The sequence below is a fragment of the Telmatherina bonti genome, assembly GCF_933228915.1.
Source record: "Telmatherina bonti genome assembly, chromosome: 19".
Classification (NCBI taxonomy): Eukaryota; Metazoa; Chordata; class Actinopteri; order Atheriniformes; family Telmatherinidae; genus Telmatherina; species Telmatherina bonti.
In genome coordinates, this window is record NC_136617.1 from 10,071,799 (window position 1) to 10,093,072 (window position 21,274).

A 21,274-nucleotide genomic window follows, 5' to 3' on the forward strand; every position below is an offset into this window, starting at 1 on the left:
AGCCTGCATATAAAGGCCTTCATCTTGCTGTAAGTGGCGAGCTTCTAAGCTCAAGTGTCTCTGGTATTCTCTTTCTCTAGAACTGGTTCCAGTCTGGGGTCTTAGAAACGGCACGCTATATTCTCAAATGCATTTATGTTTTTTCATTTAGAAAATGAGAATCTCTTTTTTTTTCTGGCTATAAACACTTCACTGCCTTCTTTCAGCTTGTTCTTGGTTCTTCTTCTCCTCTTCCTTTTATGCTTCTCTTTTAGCTTTTTCCTCTTTGTTCAAAGTAAAAGTCCTTCAGCCAGAAGCGTCACTGATTCTTCTCAAAACCTTCATGAAAACCCATCAGGCGTCTTCATCCCGATACCCTATATTAATCAGTAGATATGTGCATCGCATGGTGTGGCACTTTCTGGAACAAGATGCAGAAAGTTCTTTATGCAATAAAAGGAATTTTGGTTTTAAGGGAAATATTACATATTTGTAGTATTAGTACTGTAGCATGAAATAGAAGTAAAGAGCAAGACTTTTGTGTAGTTGAACCTTTTAAATGATGGACTTTTTCTTCTTGGTTTAGGTTGGTTATTTTTATATTTTTGCACAAATTAAAAACTAATACAAAATGAATACATCTGTGGACCTTTCCATTGATTTTCTCTTTTTTCTGAATTTCATCTACTTGTGATTCTGTCATTGCTTTTACTTCAGGCTCAACACAAACACGTCTTTATATCCAGAATAATGTTACACCAATGACAAATCTCTGGGCGGATGCCAACTTCTATTTGCCGCCCAGGGGATTGCGCTACTGCTGCGTTTTGCATTGTAGCACGAAACATATAAACACATTAGCATTTGAAACGCACATCATAGCTGATTCAGCAAATAAATGCAAAACATTATTGAGGATAAGAAAGAAAAAGGAAGGGAGGAGGAGAAAAGAGACATCATCAGCCTGGCTAGAGAGCTCAGAGAAGAGACTGAATGCTGAGTTCTAGCCTTCACTAGGGGGCGCCAAAGCGCCCAATATTTTCCAAATGATCAAAGTCTGGTTTTGGCGCTTTAAAAGTACTAACTTACTGCAATTGCCAGTTGTTGTTTTTTTTGTTTGTTTTTTTTTTTTTTTTTTTAAACTGCTTTATGACATCCTATTCTTTCAAATGTTATAAAAACCTTTAATATAGCCATGAATATAAATAACTGTTATTACTGTAAAATAGATAAATAAATTCTCAAAATACCTTCTTGTCCATTAAAGTACCAACTCAGTCATTTTTCATTGTTTTGTGGGCTGAAAGTGTAAATATTAAACAATTTTTATATGGATATATAGATGAAAATATGTTTTTCGGTCAGTGTTGTTATTTCATTATGTTGTCATTTCATCTCCCAGCCGAAGTTAAGGAGCTTGATTTTAGTTGTGTAAACATTATGTTGGTATATTTGGCTTCCTTCTGGATGAATGCTTTTGGAATAAAAAAGAATGAAATTGATCTGAATAATGTTTGGCTGTTCATGTAAATGTGAGGATCTGGACCTTCAGTGTTTGGTTGATGTGATGGTTTTTTAAGAGCCTTCAGTTCTCTTGGGTTGCTCATCATTTTCCATTCCATTGTTTCTGATTTGTATTAAATCTCTATTTACTATATTCAATGTTCTGTATTCCAGTCAGGATTCATATGAAGTCAGTTTTACCTCTGGTAGTTTTCCTCCTGACGATCATCCTGTTAGCTTGGCGTCCTGCTGTCGTCGTACTGGTTCAGTAGCTGATGGTCGGCAGCTTATAGTTATGATGTTCATGATCACCTCTACAGTATTTTTAAAATTAGGCTTCATTTAGCTGAATTTGCCGTTTTATTAAAAGTCCTATACTATACATTTTGTCAACACTTTCATCTGGGTGTCTGAGGTGCAACAACACTGTTTTCAGTGTTTTACCGCACTCACCGGCACCCGCTCAGTGACTTTAGAGGGCAGCTGCAACTGGGATTATGTTTCTGCACCTATAAACAAGAAATCTCCAGGTTATTTCAGCTTTGAGTGCTTTTTGGCTTTGAGGGAACACAACAAAACTTGTGTTTTTGTGTATTTGTTGAATATAAAGATGAAAATTCCAGTTTTTTAGGGCGACTGGGGGCCATTTCATCTCCTTTTCTTTCGATGTAAGGTGGCTTTTTCCTCACTGCTAAACTCATCTTGGAGGAATTGCATTTTGAAAACACCCCTCAAAAAATATTTTCACACCTGAAAACCAATTACCATTTTCACACACACACACACACACACACACACACACACACACACACACACACACACACATTGGACTGCAGAGTCTCTGAGAGAAGTACCTGAAACACTGGGATCAATGGATGTAGAGCAAACCAATGACAGGACATCACGTGTTTTTAACGTATAGGATGTTCAATAAGACTCATTTCCTCATGGACAGTCTCCATGTACAACATTTTAGGGATCTTTTTGCTAAAATCTGAATAATTATGACCATTTACTGCCTACTATTTGTTTCCTATTATCCCAAATCCCCCCAACTTCAGCAGTGAGAAGAGACCTTTAAAATGTCCCAGTATGACTGCCTCATGTTGTCATCTTGATGATCCTGCAGGCGCATTGCCAAAGGCGTCTCTGTGCTCACCCACGGGGCGATGGCTCTACGGAGGGACCAGGGGGCCACCAGCCGGGCGCAGTATGCAGGAAACTGCCAGACCGACAGGAACCAGACCCACCGAGTGCCAGACAGAATCAGGTAAGAGGGGAGGAGGGAGGTGAGGGTACATGATATGCAGCGGTGTGAATGAGCAAACAGCATGGGAAAGCAAATAGTGACCAACAGCTTTAATCAAGCTTCCACATTCAGAGTAAACCTGGAGAGCTGAGTCATCCTGGCCTGGAAAGCGCTGGAAAAAGTGAAGCTCTGCATGGTGGCTGCTCATAAAAACCTGGATTTGTTTGCTTTTTTACTGAAGTTCATTTGGAGGACAAACCTTTTTTTTTTTTTTTTTTTTTTTTTTGCTTGACACTAAACTCAGCTTTGCAGATGTGTCATAATGAAGGTCCTTGATATTGTCTGCAATCTGAAGTTTAGGGATGTGTGAATAAATGATGCAGCCAAACATAAAGACAGAAACATGTTGTTGTTTGCTTTTTTTAGCACTGAGTTCAGTAAATACATCTCAAGTCTAAACTTTTAGATGAATCTTCTTCTTTTATCTACATGAGATGTATTATGTTTGATGGATGAATTAACTGCACCGTGATCACATACCCAGAAGCTTTTCTACTGGTGTTTGACGCGTGATGCACCCAGTGAAGTCTTCATCTTAAACAGCTGAAAACTAAAATTAGGTAATAAAGAAAAAAGTTGGTTGTAAGCAGATTAATATAAAATGGGAGCAGTTTTGACTTGTTTTGTAAAGATTTGTACCCACACGGTGTTGGTTATGGAAGCCTTAAAGGACAAACATGGATGTATTTTCCTCCCTGCAGCTCTTCCTGTTTATTAAATTCACAACTCAAGTATTTATGCATGACTGGCTGAAAAAAAACCAAAGTCTTGGCATGGCTGGGTAATGTGGTGTCAGTTTTAGTGCATATTATGAACAAAATGGAGAATTGTGACTATAAATGTAAGCCTTGAATGTTCAGCCACAGAGAAATCACAAACATGTGGCCAATTCTGCAAATCATGCACCAAATAAATGTCAATGTGATCAGTGCTATTTATCTAAAACTATATGGTAGGTTGACTGTAGCATCGCTATGGAAACCTTTTGGTGAAACAGAATAAAAAGGTCTTTTTTTCACGTCTTATTATATTTTTTCCGCAAGTTGCCGGTGTTTGATGTTGCAGAGATGTGAAATTAAATTATTCCTGGTAGAAAGGCACTGTGTTGGATGTTTGGCTGACATCCGATATGCCATATTATACAACTCATTTGACTGATGACTAATAAGATACCAAAACCTTCCCCACACACATCTAATTGCAGAGATTATCCAGTTCAGTCTGTTGTAGAGGTAAAATACAGAACTGTTCTGCATACCGTTTGTCATATTGACCTGCTGGCAAATTGTATGTAAAAATAAAACTGAAAATTATGTTTAAAAAAAAAGATATTTCAACTTGCATTACATACAACATGTCAAACTAAATCATAACAAAGAAGGGAGACACATGCATCCTATCCTATGTAAAATAAACTCCCAGCGTCTTTTATTCTATCTGTATCCATAATATCATTGGAATGGCCGGTATCTGATATTTAATTTTGATGCTGATATTGGCTTATACTGATATTGTGCCGATTATATTGTGTGTTTCTTATTCCAGGTTTATATATCAGAATAATCCATTGATAGAAATGATTTTTCTTCAATGCCTGATATGATCTCCAGGTTAATATGTGTCGCTGTCGGTGCTGAATCGAGTTGATCAAGTTAAGTTTTAAGTGAAATCAGGAGGCAAATATTGATTTTGCAGCATCCCATTGGGTTTTTTTAAATCTTTTATTTTTCGATCTGATTTTTATCATCTCTCCCCTCTCCTCCTATTTGTACAAACTACTCTCCTAACAATGAGTGGCCTGATGACGGATGACTCGTCCAAGCAAAAGAAGCGCCTGATGACCAGCAAAACGCTCGTATTTTCTGAGTTTCAGGAGGAAAACAGGAACTGACAGTTAAAGATCGTATCCATGGTCCTAAAGCTCCTTATTTTTGAGAGCATACTTTCAGGTTTTATAGAGGCAACGAACAAAGAAACAAAATGAACCCTGGTTGTGTGGAACCTTCCCCATAATACCCAGACCTTGTTCAGAATCCCAGACGGGTGATGGTGGAGAGCAAATGTAGCTCAAGTGGTCGTCTGATTTGCTTTGCTTTCATTTTCAGCTCTTACTTGTGTAGTTGGACCAGAAACATAACCCCCCATACTGCCCCCAGTATGTTCATCATTGCAGAACTGGAGTGAATGAGATGTGTTGGCATGTAAACTGTTTAACTGTGATGGAAACAGGTAAAATAGGAACCAAGTTCAAACGTAAATGTTGCCATTTGCCATCAGATTCTTCCAACAGCAACAGTAACGACTTTGCTTCTGGACATCTGATGATAAAAATGATTAATACAAAGCATGATAAATTTCAGAACATTGAAGAAATGCTGCTAATCATAACTTTATTTATAAAAGCACCTATGTAAACAAATGTTAGAAAACACGAGTGAATTAAAACAAGTCAATATAATAAAATCACAAATGCAGAAAAAAAACTGATGAAATCAGAAATGCATCTCTGATGAAAGTATGATTTAAAGAAAAGTAAGAGATTCTGTCTCTGCTGACAACGTCTTTTCCTGCAGCTCAGTCCAGAGTTTAAGAGCTTTGACGTCACCTCTTCAGTTGAGTCCATGACTAAAAGCCTTCTACCAGCGAACCCCAAACTTCTCACAGGCCCATAAGCCTATCAAATGTCTAATAGATAAGGGACTAAAAAGCAATAAAAAAAATCACCTCTGAAACATACAGGAGCCATAGCAACGAGGCTGAAACAGGAGTAATGTGCTTTGTTTCTTGGTTGTAGAGTTCTGCAGAACCTGGAGTTGATCAATAGACTCTGGAGCGAGACACGTAGCATCTGGGTGTGAGGAGATAAAATCATAGAAAACAGGTTTTGTTTCTTTGAAGATAAATTTAATCCTAATTTAGAAGTATTTAATTACTCATAAAATCTTTTGAAAATGATAAATAAGGAGGATAACTTTCTTTTTTTTGCGGAAAAAAATGCCAATATAGCATTTTTAATAAGTAAAAAATGATCACAATGTCTTGATGAAATCTCAGGTTTATGACTTTGCACTGACGCAGTCCTGATAAAAGCCGAAGGGTGTGCAGGACGTTCATGGGAGAATTGCTTGCATGAATGAGACTTTCATCTGAAACACACCGAACAGCCGAAAATGCTGATTGCTGTTCACCGCCAGTCATTCTCCATGTCGACATTAAAGCAGCCATTTACAGCATCTAACCGAGGAAAAGGAACATAAAAAATATGAGTTAACAATCACATTTTAGGCTATTTCTCCTTTCGTATCACAATGGGTTATAATGTGTGGAGGGGAAATGAGCAGAGGCCAAACTTCAACTGTATGTTTGATTGGCTGCTGCTCTTCGGGAGCAGTTTGAAGGAGTCAGATTGTCCCTGTTTTTCAGCCATCAGGGTTACAGGAGCTGTTTGCTAACCTGCGGCTGCTTTGGTTCGGCAGGTTTCTGTCCAGATATGCTCATTATAACGACACTTCCAATGATAAAATGATTCAAAGTGTGTGATTACTGCTTTTGAGCATAAATATTGATTATAACATGCAAATGTGCTTCGGGTGGTATAAAAAACTGGCTTTTTTTCCACGCTGGTGGTCTCTGAGCATGATGAACCCACAGCCAACTGTGGAATAAATTTAAGGACGTTATTGTTATTATTTACTGGAACTTTTGGAACTAGATGCAGATGAGTGAAGCTGAGGGAGAACGGGCATGACAAGGGGCTGAATTACAACAACTGATGCCTGCAAATGAGATTGTTGCAGACATGACAGATTGATGACGGCGTCAGAGGAATTTTCCCTGCACAGACAAGTTCCACTGCAGATGGATGGGTACCGCAGGGTTGCCTGCTTGAGCTTTTTAATGAAGTGCGCCGCTTGGCTTTAAACTCTGCAAAATATTTGATGCCCTTCAGAATTTGGCTTTTGTATGCTTTTAATCTGCAGCAGGGCTGTCTGTCATGCTGACAGGTGCCGGGGCTCGTGGGAGTCTGATGGAGTGGCAGCGATAGTCGTCCACGCAGTGGCAGGAAAAACACCTGTAACGTGCTGGTTTCTTCCTCTCCAGAGAGACACGAGCCTTTTGAGAAATGTTTCCACTCTGAACGAAGGGAAATCTGACAGGAAAACTCAGCTTGTTTCTGACATTAATTTTCTTTGGCCTGATTTTCATCTCATATCTATTTGAATAGAAAATTTCCCAGTGGCTCAACTGGTTATTTCAGAAGTAAATTTCTCTATGTAATCAGATATTTTAAGTCACGTATTTCTTTACTGATATCCAGTTTATCAATGCTGACACTGATCAGATTACATTAAAGGCAGAGATTTCAAGGCGATTCTTTCCACCACTACCAGGTCGTGAGCAAAACCACAAAACTGCTACCTCCACAAACAACCACAGGTTGGCAGTAATGAGCAAAACTCACCCCTCACCCCTCCTCTTTGCCAGCTCCAATGAGGGCAGGAATCGCTTGTGAGCTGTAGCTCAGAGCCGCTCTGCAATAAATGGGCTTATACTCCCCCTACTGGTGGAAAAAAAGTACTTTTTTTAACTGGTCAGAAAACATTCAAGAAAGGTTTTTGTCTTTAATTAAACTTGTAATTTAATAACACATTAAATATGGACAAACTGGAACCTACATGTTTAAAAAACTATCTAATTATTATTGTAGTTATTTTTTTTTTAGTTAATTTATTTTGAAAATATTGAAAATATTACATACTCTACTTTTAAAGCAGCGAAAGCTATTTTTCTTCTTGTGTTTGGCGTTGCAGGGGGAGCTTTCCACCTCAGTCATTAGTCCTGGATCAGTCGGCGTGAATATATTCTGCGCGTTATTTTTCTAGTCTTTATGAAAATGTTCCAATGGATGGTGTGACACAAGATGTTACTAGAAAACTTGTAAGTTTTGTTTAAGAGATCATTACATCATAGAAAGGTCAATTTTTAACACTGTCCTACAGACATGTCTGCTAAATGTATTATTAAAGACACCTTTAAAAATTTTAAAGGTATTTAAATGTGTATAAAATGTATTAAATTTATAAAATGTGTATAAAATTTATTTAAATGTATTATTAAAGAAACGTTTATAATTTTCCCCGCCATGCACCCCGATCGAGGGCTAATCCAGCATCCATCCTGGATCCTACCTGACCTGTTAGCTCTCTCCAGCCAGCTGAAGATGATCTTACAATGACTCTTGTTTTGTTTTCTCTCTTTTAATCTTCTTGCGTTTCTTTGCTGAATCAGCAACATTGCGTGTTCAAAACAGCCAGTTCCTTATTATACTGCGAAGCAAGACGTCACGTCGTGTCCCGGATTTAAAAGTTGTTTCATGTCGGTTTCTCAGCCTCAGGATGCTGCTGGGCAGCAGCGGCTCCAGAAATGGACGTGATAGATCCCACTGTGTCATGCAACAAGTTCAGGACTCGTTTAATATCAGAAAGTTACGTAACACGTCTTTCAAGATTCTCTAAAAAGTGTATTCTCAGATCCTAATGAAAAATAATGCTTATTTTGACCAGTATTGAAAGAAGAAAAAAAATCTGGCTTCTTGCAGAATACATAACAGGATTTATATGTTTCCATGCTGCAACACACTTGATTCAATTTAAATGGATTCAGGACAAGATCGGTACATGTCTGCTAAGGACACATTCATTTGAGTCAGGTGTGCAGCAGCATGCAGGGAAATATCAAAGTCTGCAGTGCAGTTCACTTGTTGAGGACTCCAGCTGGGATTCCTGCTTTGCAGAACATCATCAGTGTTTTTGCACAGCATCACATTAATGTGCACATGCTTGAACAGCATCTGGGCTTCTGATGCTGTAGCCGCCTGATCAGTTAACTGAGATTAAAACAGTGAAGAAGGAATGTAAGTATTGTAAACTTAAGTTCTCATCAGCTTGTATCTTTCAGAAAGCAGAACAATACAGCGGCCAACCGACAGGTGCTGCATGTTTGACTCTTAAAGGGAAAGAGTTTCAATGGTGCCTTCATGTGAACTGATGTCAGCAATGAAAAACAATAAGAACCCCCAAAAAGAAATACATATACAAATATATATATATATATATATATATATATATATATATATATATATATATATATATATATATACACACACTATTCACAAAAAGTTTTAGCACATGAAGTCCCGGATTATGGGCAATGTGATTGGCTGTAGCAAAGGATTGTCAGCAATATTAGCTAATCAGGATCCAGATATGATCTGCATACACGAAAAACACCACTAACCTGGAACAAGTATTTACCGCAAAAGAAAACGTAATTACAAATATATCAGAAAGACAGCTTCTGTGCTGAACCAGATAACTCTGGATCCTCTGGAACTAATTATCCAAAGAAGAATGCTGCACAAGATGCTGAAAATAATGGCTGATTTTTCACACCCTCTACACAATACAGTGTATAAACTACATTCACAATGCTGTTTGGGTACTGACACATGTAAGTTTTGGGAATGCCCTGAACTACAACTGTTTTTGCTGCAAAAAAGTAAATCTTTGTCTGAAATTTTTAATAAGGAGGCCTCATGTTGCCCTGTACTTTGTTTGCTGAATGATAATCCTCCATTTCCTATGTTAATAGATAAAGAAAGAAACTGGCTCTCTGGCCTAATTGCTCAAAGGAAAAGGAAGTGTTCTTAATTAGGTTTTGTTTTTTTCTTTTTGTTTTGTTGATTAGCTGCTGGCAATTGTGTGTGTGTGTGTGTGTGTGTGTGTGTGTGTGTGTGTGTGTGTGTGTGTGTGTGTGTGTGTGTGTGTGTGTGTGTGTGTGTGTGTGTGTGTGTGTCAATATTGTGTGTTTGTGAGATTATTGATGTGGGATTGAGGGGAAACAGAGGCACAAATAAGTTTATGTCCTTACACACACCCACTCACATATATTTTGTATATACATATGTACATATAAATACATACATATACACTACACAGAAAAAGTTAGGGATATTCAGCTTTTGGGTGAAATTTCACAACAAACCTAAAATGCATTCAAACCTGTACAGGTGAACTTAATGTGATCTTCTCTAAGCTTTTAAATGCACATTTCCAACTGTTAAATGTTTCAATAAATTTTGCACAAGTTGCTGTTCTCTAACAAGGAGCTTAACGGCAAAAATCACGGCAGGTGTGTGATCCTTGAATTGACCAATAAATGTCCTGGTTCAATTAGAGCTGGTGTTTAAACAGTTGTCCTCATCATGCTGTTCACATTTTGACATCATGAGATCAAGACGACACCTAACAATGGAACAACAGTCCCTTGCCATTGCGATGCTTCAAACAGGACGTTCTCAGACAGAAGTGGCCACTGAGCTTGGAGTGTCACAGAGTGTCATCAGCAGGTTGCAACAGAGATATGGAGAGACTGGAAGAGTCACAGAAAGGCCTAGAAGTGGACGTCCTTTGGCCACATCCCGTGCTGATGACCGCTACATTGTGAACACTGCCCTGAGAAACCGGATGATGAATGCCACTCAACTCCAGGCACGTTTAAGAGAGGTGAGAGGCACCCAAGTGTCACGTCAGACCATTCCAAACCGTTTACATCAGCGTGGTCTGCGTGCTAGACGACCTGCACGGGTACCTGACCACACCACCAGGCACAGGCATCATCGTCTTGCATGGGCCAGGGAGCATTTACGCTGGACGAGGAACCAGTGGGCCTCAGTGCTGTTCTCTGATGAAAGTCGATTCACACTGAGCAGAAATGATGGCCGGCAACGATGTTGGAGACGTCAGGGAGAGCGCTATGCATCAGCCACTGTTGTCACCAGGCCAGCTTTTGGTGGTGGCGGTGTTACAGTGTGGGCAGGGGTGTCCACTTGGTACAGAACTGCCCTACACTTTGTGAATGGTACAGTGACAAGCCCATACTACCTGAATAACATCATTAATCCAGTGATTGTGCCCCTACATGAACAGCACAGGCCTAATTTCATCTTCATGGACGACAATGCTCCTGCTCATCGAGGCCGCATCATCAGGGAACGGCTGTTGGAGACTGGTGTACCTCAAATGGAATGGCCTGCACTCTCTCCAGACCTGAATCCCATTGAAAACCTGTGGGATCAGCTGAGCCGTCGTGTAGAGGCTCGAAACCCTGCACCCCAGAACCTCAATGACCTGAGGGCTGCCCTTCAAGAAGAGTGGGATGCCATGCCTCAGCAGGCAATAAGTTGCCTTGTGAACAGCATGAGACGTCGTTGTCAAGCTGTAATTGATGCTCAAGGGCACATGACCAGATATTGAGACGTTCAAATTTTTTTTTGTGGTGTAACTACCATTGTTGTTACCTTTTGTGTTGAATGAATTTTTTGAGATGAGGAAATCAGTAGTGCATCCTTCTACTTAAATGTCTTACTTTTATGATATTATATCACTGTAGCATGAACATATTGCATTTTCCATAAATTTCACCCGAAAGCCAAATATCCCTAACTTTTTTTGAGTAGTGTATATATATTTAAACAAACAAACAATTAAATAAAAAAGAAAAACTAAATTTTACAGCACAAAACTGGTTATAAGGAAAAGGAAGGTGATGATGTTTATAACGGGACTTCACACTTTCCTGCAGGATACAAAGCGAATGCCGGCTCAGCGATTCTCCTCTGTGTAATAAATCATTCCAAAACCATGAAGCTTGCTTCATATTGTTAATTACCTTCTGCATTTATGGCCATAATGTCTCTGAAATAATGAGATGAGTTTTAAGTTGTGCTCCTCTTCGCACAGTTGCACACCATTCAGCATGAATCATTGACACAAGGACGGGGGCTGCGGTTCAGCCTTCTCTTGGACGTCGTGCATCTTCTTTTTATCAGAAGCATTTAAAAAAAGCCGTGCATTTTGTAGCTGTTTTGCTGTTTAACAATCTCTGATAGCAAACCTTTGGGCTCTTTGTGTGTTCTGACAGCTGAGACAATGGAAATTAAAAAAAAAAAGAAAAATGTCAGTCATGTTTTATTGTTCACCAAAACATCGGAAATCCTCTGAACAGCCCACCTCTTAGAATGCACAACTATCAGGATGCAGAGACAGAAGAAGAAAAGGGAACGAGTGCGAGGAGTTGAGAGACAGGAAATGTGTGAGATGGAAGTTTTGGCAGGCGGTGGCTGGAGGAGTGTCGAGAGGAAGGATGGATGAGCAGGAGGAGGGAGTAAATGGAAGATGGAGATGACAGGAGACAGTGGCAGAGATAATGATGATGGTGATTTGGCTTTCTACTTGGAAATGATTTTGCAGCTTTTTAGCCACCCAGTTCCAAACACACAGCAGCTGAGCAGAAGGCGAGCTGGCGTGAGGAAATAAAAGAAGGCTTTGACACGTAGCAGAACGCGGCCGTAGCAAATGACTCAAAACACTGGAATAAGAAACCAAACCAACACACAAGCAAAGAACTGCAAAAATAAATACAAAGAAAAGTGACAGATAAGAATTTGGTTGTTTTTCAAGTGTTGTTTTTCTTTTCTTAAGCAAACACTTGTTTTCCAGCTGTGAGATAAAGAGCATCGGCACAGCCTAAAGATCGGAAGTGATCACCTGAAGTGATCGTAGGCAGCAGTTAAGATGGATTCCAGTGGAGACAATTTGTCATGGATGGGGAAAAAAAAGCATCTAAATGTCACCAAAGACTCTACTTTCAGACTTCAGGCTGTTTGGAAGATGATGGCACAACATTTGTTGTGTAATGTACAAAGGGTCTACACACAGACGCGAAATAGGGGGGGTTAATCTCTCCTTAGGCCACAAGTCGTGTTATTTTATCTCTTTGCACGTATTTTGTTGTCGGGATCAGAAGAAGAGTGAGCTGGATCGAGAAGGTCTTGGCTGCAGACGAGAGAAGGAGGCGGGCCTGGATGTCCAACCCCGCCCTCTCAACATTTTGATTGGTGACTATTGTTAACCCTAACCCCTAACACCCATTGCCCATCTAACCACGCCCATTTAACATCTAACCACACCTATTTGATATCCAACTACGCCCGTTTGACATCCAACAATATCCAGCCCCGTCCCATTCTCCAGGCTGCAGCTGGGGGTTATTGGCGGATCACCAACAAAGCAGTCTGAACATTCATTGCTAAATAACATAATATCAATAACGATCATTCAAATGTATCCTGAGGTTTGTGGTGAGGCCTGTGGGTTTATGTTGGGGTGGGTAACCCTGGTCCTCAAGTGTCCTGTAGGTTTTTCCGTGTATCCCTGGTCCACCACACCTGATTCAAATCAAATGGATCCAACAGCTGATCAAGATCTGCTCATCCATTCCTTGATTTGAATTCGGTGTGTTGGAACAGGGAGACTTTCAGGACGAGGGCCAAGCTGGTTCTTCACCCCTGCTTTATGTGGTTTGGGTTCTACAGATGCCACCAGATCAGACAGGTATCTAAAGGACACATCAGACAATTTCTGTTGAAACTGATTCAACAAAATTACATTGATGCACATCTTGAAAAATTTGACATCGCACAGAAGACAAAAAACACCTCATGAGAGCATAAAAACTTGATATTTGGGAGGTATTGTGAAATGTAGGGATTTCCATCACCAACTTTTTATTGTGAGATTTACCTTTGCACAATCTAGTAGTCATGGAAACAAAGCCATTGTTACATGCACATGCTATAAACATGGACATGGAGTATTCTAATAGACTGTTTGTCCTTCATTTACAACTATAAAATGTTTTGTCTCCATTCTGAAAGGCTTCTCTTTCAGAAGAAGCCTTTCGGATGAGAGGGGAAATCTCTTCAAGAACCACAAAATAAGTTGAAGTGCATTTATGTTTTTCATTATCATATAAACTTGAAAAGTCTTTACACACTTCTTAGATGGTTTTTCACTGCTCGGTTGTCCCAAAAATGGTAAATCCAACAACACCCAGAGCTGTTTAACACGAAGCCTGAACGTCATGCAACCACTTGACATGTCTCTTCCTCAGGTTGGCCAAAAGCCCAAACTATTGCTTCCTTTGTCACACTAAAAATTAAATGAAAAATGCTCAGACTGGGCTCCACACTCAACAGACAAGTGAAGGAAAAAGCCACATTTATTCTGAAGTGAACGATTAGAGCCACTTCATCCATCAGACCCTCAGGCAGGAAGTTCCAGAGATGGGGTTAAAACAGATTTAATGCCTTCAGACACCTGAGACACGTAGTGCATTGTAAAGGAATAAGTAAAACGGGGAACTGCAGACTGAAGAGGAAGATGTCTGCATGAGAATCAGAGGGGAGACAGCAAGACGGTGGGGAGGGGGGCAGAAAATGGACAATTAATAACAAGGAAATGCAATGAATGAAGAGGCTTTTGGGTTTCACCTCATCCTACTGTTCTTGCATTTTATAGTTAATACTGAAAAGGAGCTTTCGATCAAATATAGAAACACAGTGGAGCAGAATGTAGTGAATAGCATCCAGGAAAAGAAGAGAGGAAGAAGGGAAGATGGAGGATGAGTTATTTCATACTGAGTTTTACAGAGAAGGGAAATAAACTAGAAGGTTTGGAGAGAGAAGGTGGAGACGAAGGAGACGGGCATAAGAGAAAGAGGATGCTGACGAGGGAGGTTGGAAAGGTTGACATTGGAAAATGAAAGGTGGACTGAAGCTCGGCTAGTCACTCTGAGTGGAGCAGAGTTCCACACCACCCACTCTGCCTCAGTCTCTCTGCATCGCACAGAGCTGACCAGATGACTTTCTAACTCTTCCTTCAGAGATGTGCCAAAGATCAGAAAACATGCAGGTGCATTTCATCAGCCATCACCTCCAAGCTTCCAGTTACATAATGAGCAGTCTGTTTCATGTAAGTGAAAGTTTACTTTAACGCCGAAACACACAGCGAACTTCAAGTGTACCTTGTTTTTCAAAAACAAATCGATCCACACCGTGTTGTTAAGGACATTCATAAGCATATCAAACCTTTAAACGATGGTAGCGCCTGTGATCCTATCCAATCAGAATAATCTTTCATCTCACGACATTCCTTCCACAAAACATGCCTCCAACGTGATCTGGTTGGTGGCAGAAAATAACTGTCCTCCATGTCCTTCGCCTTTGGTCGTTATGTGGAGCGATGATGACAGCAGAAACAACACAAAGAAAGCGCCTGGACGATGGACGCCAACACAGTTATAAGAACATCCATGCTATTGAAAACAAAAGTTGCACATGTGACGGCATGGGATTTTCTTTTGCAGTGACGTTTCAAAACCTAAAACCCTGGGCATATATGTCCACATGCAGATGTTCAAATGGAGTCTCTTTGGTTGGAGGATTTTAAAGAATTGTTTTTGATTGCATGAATCTGCGTTTTTGTGTGGATGAAAGGCCAAAACGGAGAAACATATCTTCGTTTTGTGAGAATCCCTGTGACGTGTAGACAAGGCCTGAGAATGCTGTTGGAGTTTTCTATCAGGTCAGAGATGGAGATGCTGCAACTTGATGCTCTTCATCAACAAGTTGAAATTTCAGGTAATTTAGTGTAAAATGAAAAGTTCATGTTCACTATTTCATTTTTTAACTTTTTTTTAAAGTTCATTTTAGGTTTACGTTACAGTTGAGGATGAAAGATTGAGTTTGAAAAACTACTAACTAGCCTGGTAACTGGTTGCCAGGGAGTCATATTCCTGAAGACTGCAGGCAGTGTGATCAAGGTTGTTTGGAGCTGTTGCCAGGGGGGTCTTGACCTTTATATAGACCTTTTTTTTTTAAATAGTGAGAACTTGCAGCTATCCTTTCCAACTAGTTGGATGCTTCACCTCAACATGTTTCTTCAAAATCTTTACTTATTTTATGCCTTTTTATTGATAAATTATCTCTTGTAGTGTTTGTATCCCATTCAGTGTTTTATTCGGTTAATCATTAAAATGTTATACTGTGCTTAGTTCCCTGTTTCATTTAATTATTTTTTCATTTCCTCACTGTTTTCCCTTGTTGATGTTTCCCATGAACAACTGTGGTTGTTTCAAGTGACTGGATTTTATTCTGTGACATTCAGAAGGACATGTATGTAAATCCAGTTTCCCCCTGGGGACAAGAAATGACTGAAACTGAAACATATTAGAAGAAAATTTGGAGGCTGACTTGCAAGCAGGCATAACTTGCATAGAAATGTTCGATTGTTAGATAACACGTGCAGGCCTGCGGCTCTCGAGGACCAGAGTTGGCCACCCCTGATCAAGTCCATTAAAACACATTTATAAACCAGTAGCTTTTAAATGGATGCTGAAACACACTGGGAGCCAAAAGCAGTGCTTTTAAAACTGGTGGGATATGTTCCTGCCCTTTGGTTCCCATCAGAACATGTGCCACTGAGTTCTGAAGTAACTGTAGATAATTAAACCTTGTATCATCTATAAAATCTTATGTCTCACCTTCAAGGCCATTGGCAGCCTCACCCTCCGCATTAACACACACCAGCTTTACGCTCAGATCTTCCTCCTCCATCCAACCCTCCCACCTGCTCGCTCATCCCCAACGGGGTCCAGAACCTTCAACTGCTCAGCCCCCCACTGTTGCACTTCAATATTGCTTTTACTATTTGTTTTACTGTATTTGTTAGATGTTTTTGTGTTTTTAGCTGTTTCCCAGTATTCATCTTTTTTTGCACAGAGACATTGAAAGTCCTGAAAGGGACCTATTTGAAGATGTATTTTTTGATTTGATGTGAACTGTATTAAATCAGGATTTGATATTAAATCACATCAATCACTGGTTGTTGGATTAAAATGGAATGGTTTGCTGTTTGCATGAAAATTTATTCATAAATTAAATTTGGTTTGAAAACCAGGGTCTATAATACAAAGCAGGACTATGGACTCTGTGATTTAACTTATCTTCTACTCAGGTTTGAGAGTCATGTTGATGGTTCACCTCTCACTGAGGCATATCAGTAGAAGTAGAGTTCAAAGCCTGAGAAGAGTTGAAGATGCTTGAAAGTCTCCCTGCCAATCAGTTCTCTAAGAAAATGAAAAGCAGAAAAAGACGAATGCATGCAGCTGCAGATAGTCTTGTCCAAAAACTTCTGAAATCTTTCGACTGCTGCTCAGATTCACCTTCATTAATGTGTCTCAGCAGAGGAAGAGGCTCATCTTAAACAGAAAATGATTACTTGGAATCTTAGTAAGGTTTGAAAGTTACATTATATTCAGCAAACTCTTCAGTATCTTCTGTTTTTTCCTGACGTACCTACAGCTTCTGGCTCCTTTCGCCTAATTGTGCTGAAATACTTGTATGTACCTTCATTTCCAAGATATTCTCAGAAAATAGTTAAGATTGCAGAACTGTTGAAAAATATTTTAGATAACATGGTATTGCCTGGATGAGAAAATGAACTCGCAGACAATCTGAATGAAGTTAATTCTTGTTGCAAAAAGCCTTTGTAGGTTAGGTGGTAGATGAAATAATGGCTTTTTTAGTGTAAATATCCCCACTTGGATTCTTTCCTCTTTAACAGTGCAATGTGGATATGATTTAGAAACACCTGCAAGCATTTGGGAAAGGCTGTGCTTGGTAGAAATGGATGACCCTACATGTGCAATGTTACTTTAGGAAATGTTAAGTGATTCATGATCTAGTCCTGATATCAGACAGCCTGGTCTTTTCACACATGTATGGCTGTTGCCTGCTAACTAATGTTGTGCATCATTAGGCAGTTTAGTTTAACACTAAAGGCCCATTTATGTTTGACACAAAAGACAAATAAGCACACGGACCAGCTGTTTCATCTGTCTCCCATGTCGGTTACATCCCTTGTTTGGTCCGTTTTTAGGGGCCTTAAAGGGGTGCTATTCTGGTATTTGGAGTTTTCTGAGCTTTCTACAGTGTTACAGTGTTGAATCCTCATCAGACATATGAACGGCACCGTTTTTTTTATCACCTAAACGCATGTTTGAGTTTGAGTTTGAGTTCCAGCACGCTCTCCGTTCGGTTTCCATGGCAATGAAAAACGTGTTGTTTTAGAGAGTTTTTTCTACTTGGAAATCCTTGTGACGTCCCGGGGGATAAGGTTTGGTGATTGGTTACCTTCTACTGGTTAACAAGGACATGTACAAATACATCAGGCGGGTGGAAAACGTGGGATAAAGTTATTTCCAACGATGGCTGGTGAGTTTACCAAAGAGAGACATCCTGCTGCATTCGTTGCTGTGGGTTGCTGTTTTCCACTTCGTTTTCAGGGTCTGATTCAGGTTCCAACATGTAGGGCTGTATGCTATGTGTTGACATTGTATTTTGCTTTTTATTGAGTTCATATTAGCCTAATCCTTCTGTTTATGAGATGTTACAATGACTGCGAAAGCAGCTGCGGTGCGCGCTCCCGATGTAGTGCAGTGGTGGGAGGCGGGGCTTAATGCGGAAGAGTCTCAATCCACTCGTTTTGCCCACAGGCTGATCTGACAGCCTACGGAGAGGGTCGGTCTGAAGTAAATAAAGCCATTTGTGATGATAACTCGATCAATCCCAGCCCTTCTGGTCTCAGAAATAAAAATAAATTAGCCTGAAATGCTCATAATAGTTCCACTTTAATGATTCATCACTAAACGCAGAAAACGAAGCAATGCTAGGCAAGGCAAGTTTGCATTTCATGTAAAAACAAGTGCTTTACATAAAAACAACAAACCATTACAGGTGTTAAGAGAAGACAGAAATAACACCGGTGATCAGAATAAATTGGATTAAGATTCAGTTAAAAGTTGCAGTGCAGATTTCATGCACGGGCGCATGCTGGGCGATTCAGCGCTACCTGGAATTGTGAGGACAGTGGTGAGTTATGTAGCTGACATGCAACCAACGAAAGATACAGAGAGGAAGGGAAACAGGAAGAAGACTAAACAGAAAATGTCAAATTAAAAGCAGACAAAAAAGATGAAGTGAACATCAACAAGTGTGTCCGCAGCTACAAACACCAGCTGGTGTCAAAATGCGGAAGTAAACTTGGCACTGCCCACTAGTGGATGAACTGACTTAGGAACCATGGAAATGTAAAGATGCATGAGATTATGAGAACAACTATGTATGACAACGTTTGAAATGGACATCCCCATAAAAGACATTTAAAGACAAACTTGCATTGCTGCTGTTGGCCTGCTTTCATAAACGATGCACTTTATTTGGGCAAGTGTTAAAGCACATTCACACTCTGGTACAGACCAAAGCTAACTCTGTACCACTTTGAAAAAGTCTGGTGTAGTTTACTTGCGGTGTGAAAGCAAACGGACCACATGGTGAACCAGAGAGTAACGGTGTGTTCAGACCAAACACGTTTTGAGCATTTTTGATGCTCAAAATGCTGAACGCTCGACCCTGGTCACTAAACTGCCTCTTTGGTTTCTGACGCCCGAAACGGTCCTGACACTCCTGCCGCTTGTCTGGAATGCGCGGCAAACGCGCCGGAAAAGAGAGGGGGAGAGGCAGAGCTTTTCTACCGGTCAGTCTGAATGATGGTGGATTCAGTAGAGTGATGGCATGGTTTTACTTAATAAATAAAGCTAGAGAACGTTGTTGTAGGTCAGTGATAGTCACTATTAATGCAACAAGAGCCGCACTCAGCGGAGAGCCGCCACCCCCCCCAAACAAAGCAGTGCTCGGCAACGTATCCTGCTATGTTGCCCAATCAGTAACAGTCAGCTTTTTAGCAAAGAATGGTTATCTTAAATATTGCACGGAGTAATGGCGTCTCAGCCCCGTGTCTGGGTTCACTACAGAAATCCTCCAGGAGCTGATTGCTCTGATTGGTTGATACCCCGCGTCAAGCACCTTTGCCCATCTCTGGCTTTGGCTTTGACACGCGTTCTAGCTTAAAAAACTATTTAAATTTTCGCCGTGTTTTGCGCGGAAAGCCGATGCCCAAAACGCGATGCGAGAAAGCTCGACGCCCCCCTTGTCGCGCCTCCACATAGACTTTATATGGAAACCTGCTGCTCTTGACACTCAAAACGCGTTTGGTCTGAACACACCGTTAGTGATGTAGAAAACATCATCCAGCAACATGCTGGAGATCTCACTGCTGCTCTTGCTGCTCACACTGTTTTACTGGTTTTTCTGAAAATAGCTTCAGGCTTCAACACCAAACTAACAGAAACCCAGAGTCAGGTGGTGAATGAGCCTTTTTCAGTCCTGGCCAGAGATGTATAATCCAGGTGCCATAAAGTAAAAATCCTGCCATGTTTTTGGATCTACCGGTGCATTTAGAACAGGTGTTTTCACTAACAGGCTCAGCTACCTTGCAGTGGAGCTGAGCTAATTTAATCCAGCTGGTTTAGTGACTGGTTGGACAGGACTTTCACTTCATACACCTCTGGTCCTGCCAATCTGAGGTGCTGTTTTTGTTTTTTTTGTTTTTTTTTTTTTGTCTGTCTTTCCTTCTTCTTGGCTTGTGCTCAATTTGGAGAATAACATATTTGCATGACATTGTTCAGGTGTTTAGGTAAAGTGCAATTTGAAAGGAAACCAAAGGAACATTTTACACAGTTCCCTGCCCAAACCAACTGAATCCCCATAAGTATCCACGCTGTTCTTACTTTACCTCAAACCTGCAGTGGTATAAAGTGGCATCCAATCAAATACCATTTCACTGCATCAGAACTTTTGCAGTGTTATAGTCTCTCTTCTTATGTAATTGTATTCCTTTCCCTCTTCATCACACCTTCCCGAGTTGTTCATCAGCCTTATCTGCCGTACTCGTCACCTTCCCATCTGCCGTGTTTCCTGGGGTGCTTTCGGATGGTGTTCCCTCTCTTCCTCTGCTCTGGCTCACACATATTTTCACTTTCCTGGTTTTCATTAAGAGTTGAAACACCTCTCATCCCCTTTTTTTTTTCTCTCTCCTCCCCTCTCCCTTTCCTGTTGAGCTTTTTCTCACACCTCTGCATCTTCTGTCACCTCGGTGAATCTCGGCTTCTTTCTTTCTTGTAGATCGGTTCTCTTTAATTGTAAGAGCTTTTAACTGGAGTGAATATGTTTTGACTTGTTTTAATGTGGCTTTCATCCTGCCTTTTCCACCTCGACTTTGAAGTTTTGAACTTTTCCTTGTGACAGCACACAGTGTGGAGCTGAGCTTGTTATCCACTACTTGCAGTCTGAGCGAGCCTAACGGAGCAGCTGTGGCAGCATGAAATGGGAGTAACTGGATCTCCAGTGTTTCTTTCCTCAACTCTCTTTAACTTGTTTTGCCTCTGCACTTCTCTCAGTCATCCTGAAGCTGCTGTTGCTTCTATTTCTTGTCCTTTAGCCTGTATGACTGTTGAGCATTGCTGCAAAATGTCTGCTTCTGAAACCTGACATTTAGAGTTGATATTTTATGATTTGAAGTTGAAAATCAGCCTTTGGGCATGGTGATTCTCCATCTTTTCGTGTCCCCCCCTCCACCTCCTTTTCTCTGCTGTCTGTCTCTGGTTGTTTGCTCTGGCTTGTCA

General features: G+C 40.4%; 1 protein-coding gene across 1 annotated transcript in view; it reads left to right on the top strand.

The window, feature by feature from the left end:
• The window catches only part of grin2da (glutamate receptor, ionotropic, N-methyl D-aspartate 2D, a), a gene marked incomplete at both ends in the record, with an annotated part of 358,506 nt that overhangs the window by 183,933 nt on the left and 153,299 nt on the right, over positions 1 to 21,274 (top strand). Inside the window, one exon of the mRNA XM_079259282.1 lies at positions 2,612 to 2,752. Coding sequence (XP_079115408.1) covers positions 2,612 to 2,752 — 141 coding nt within the window. The remainder of the gene's footprint in view (positions 1 to 2,611; positions 2,753 to 21,274) is intronic.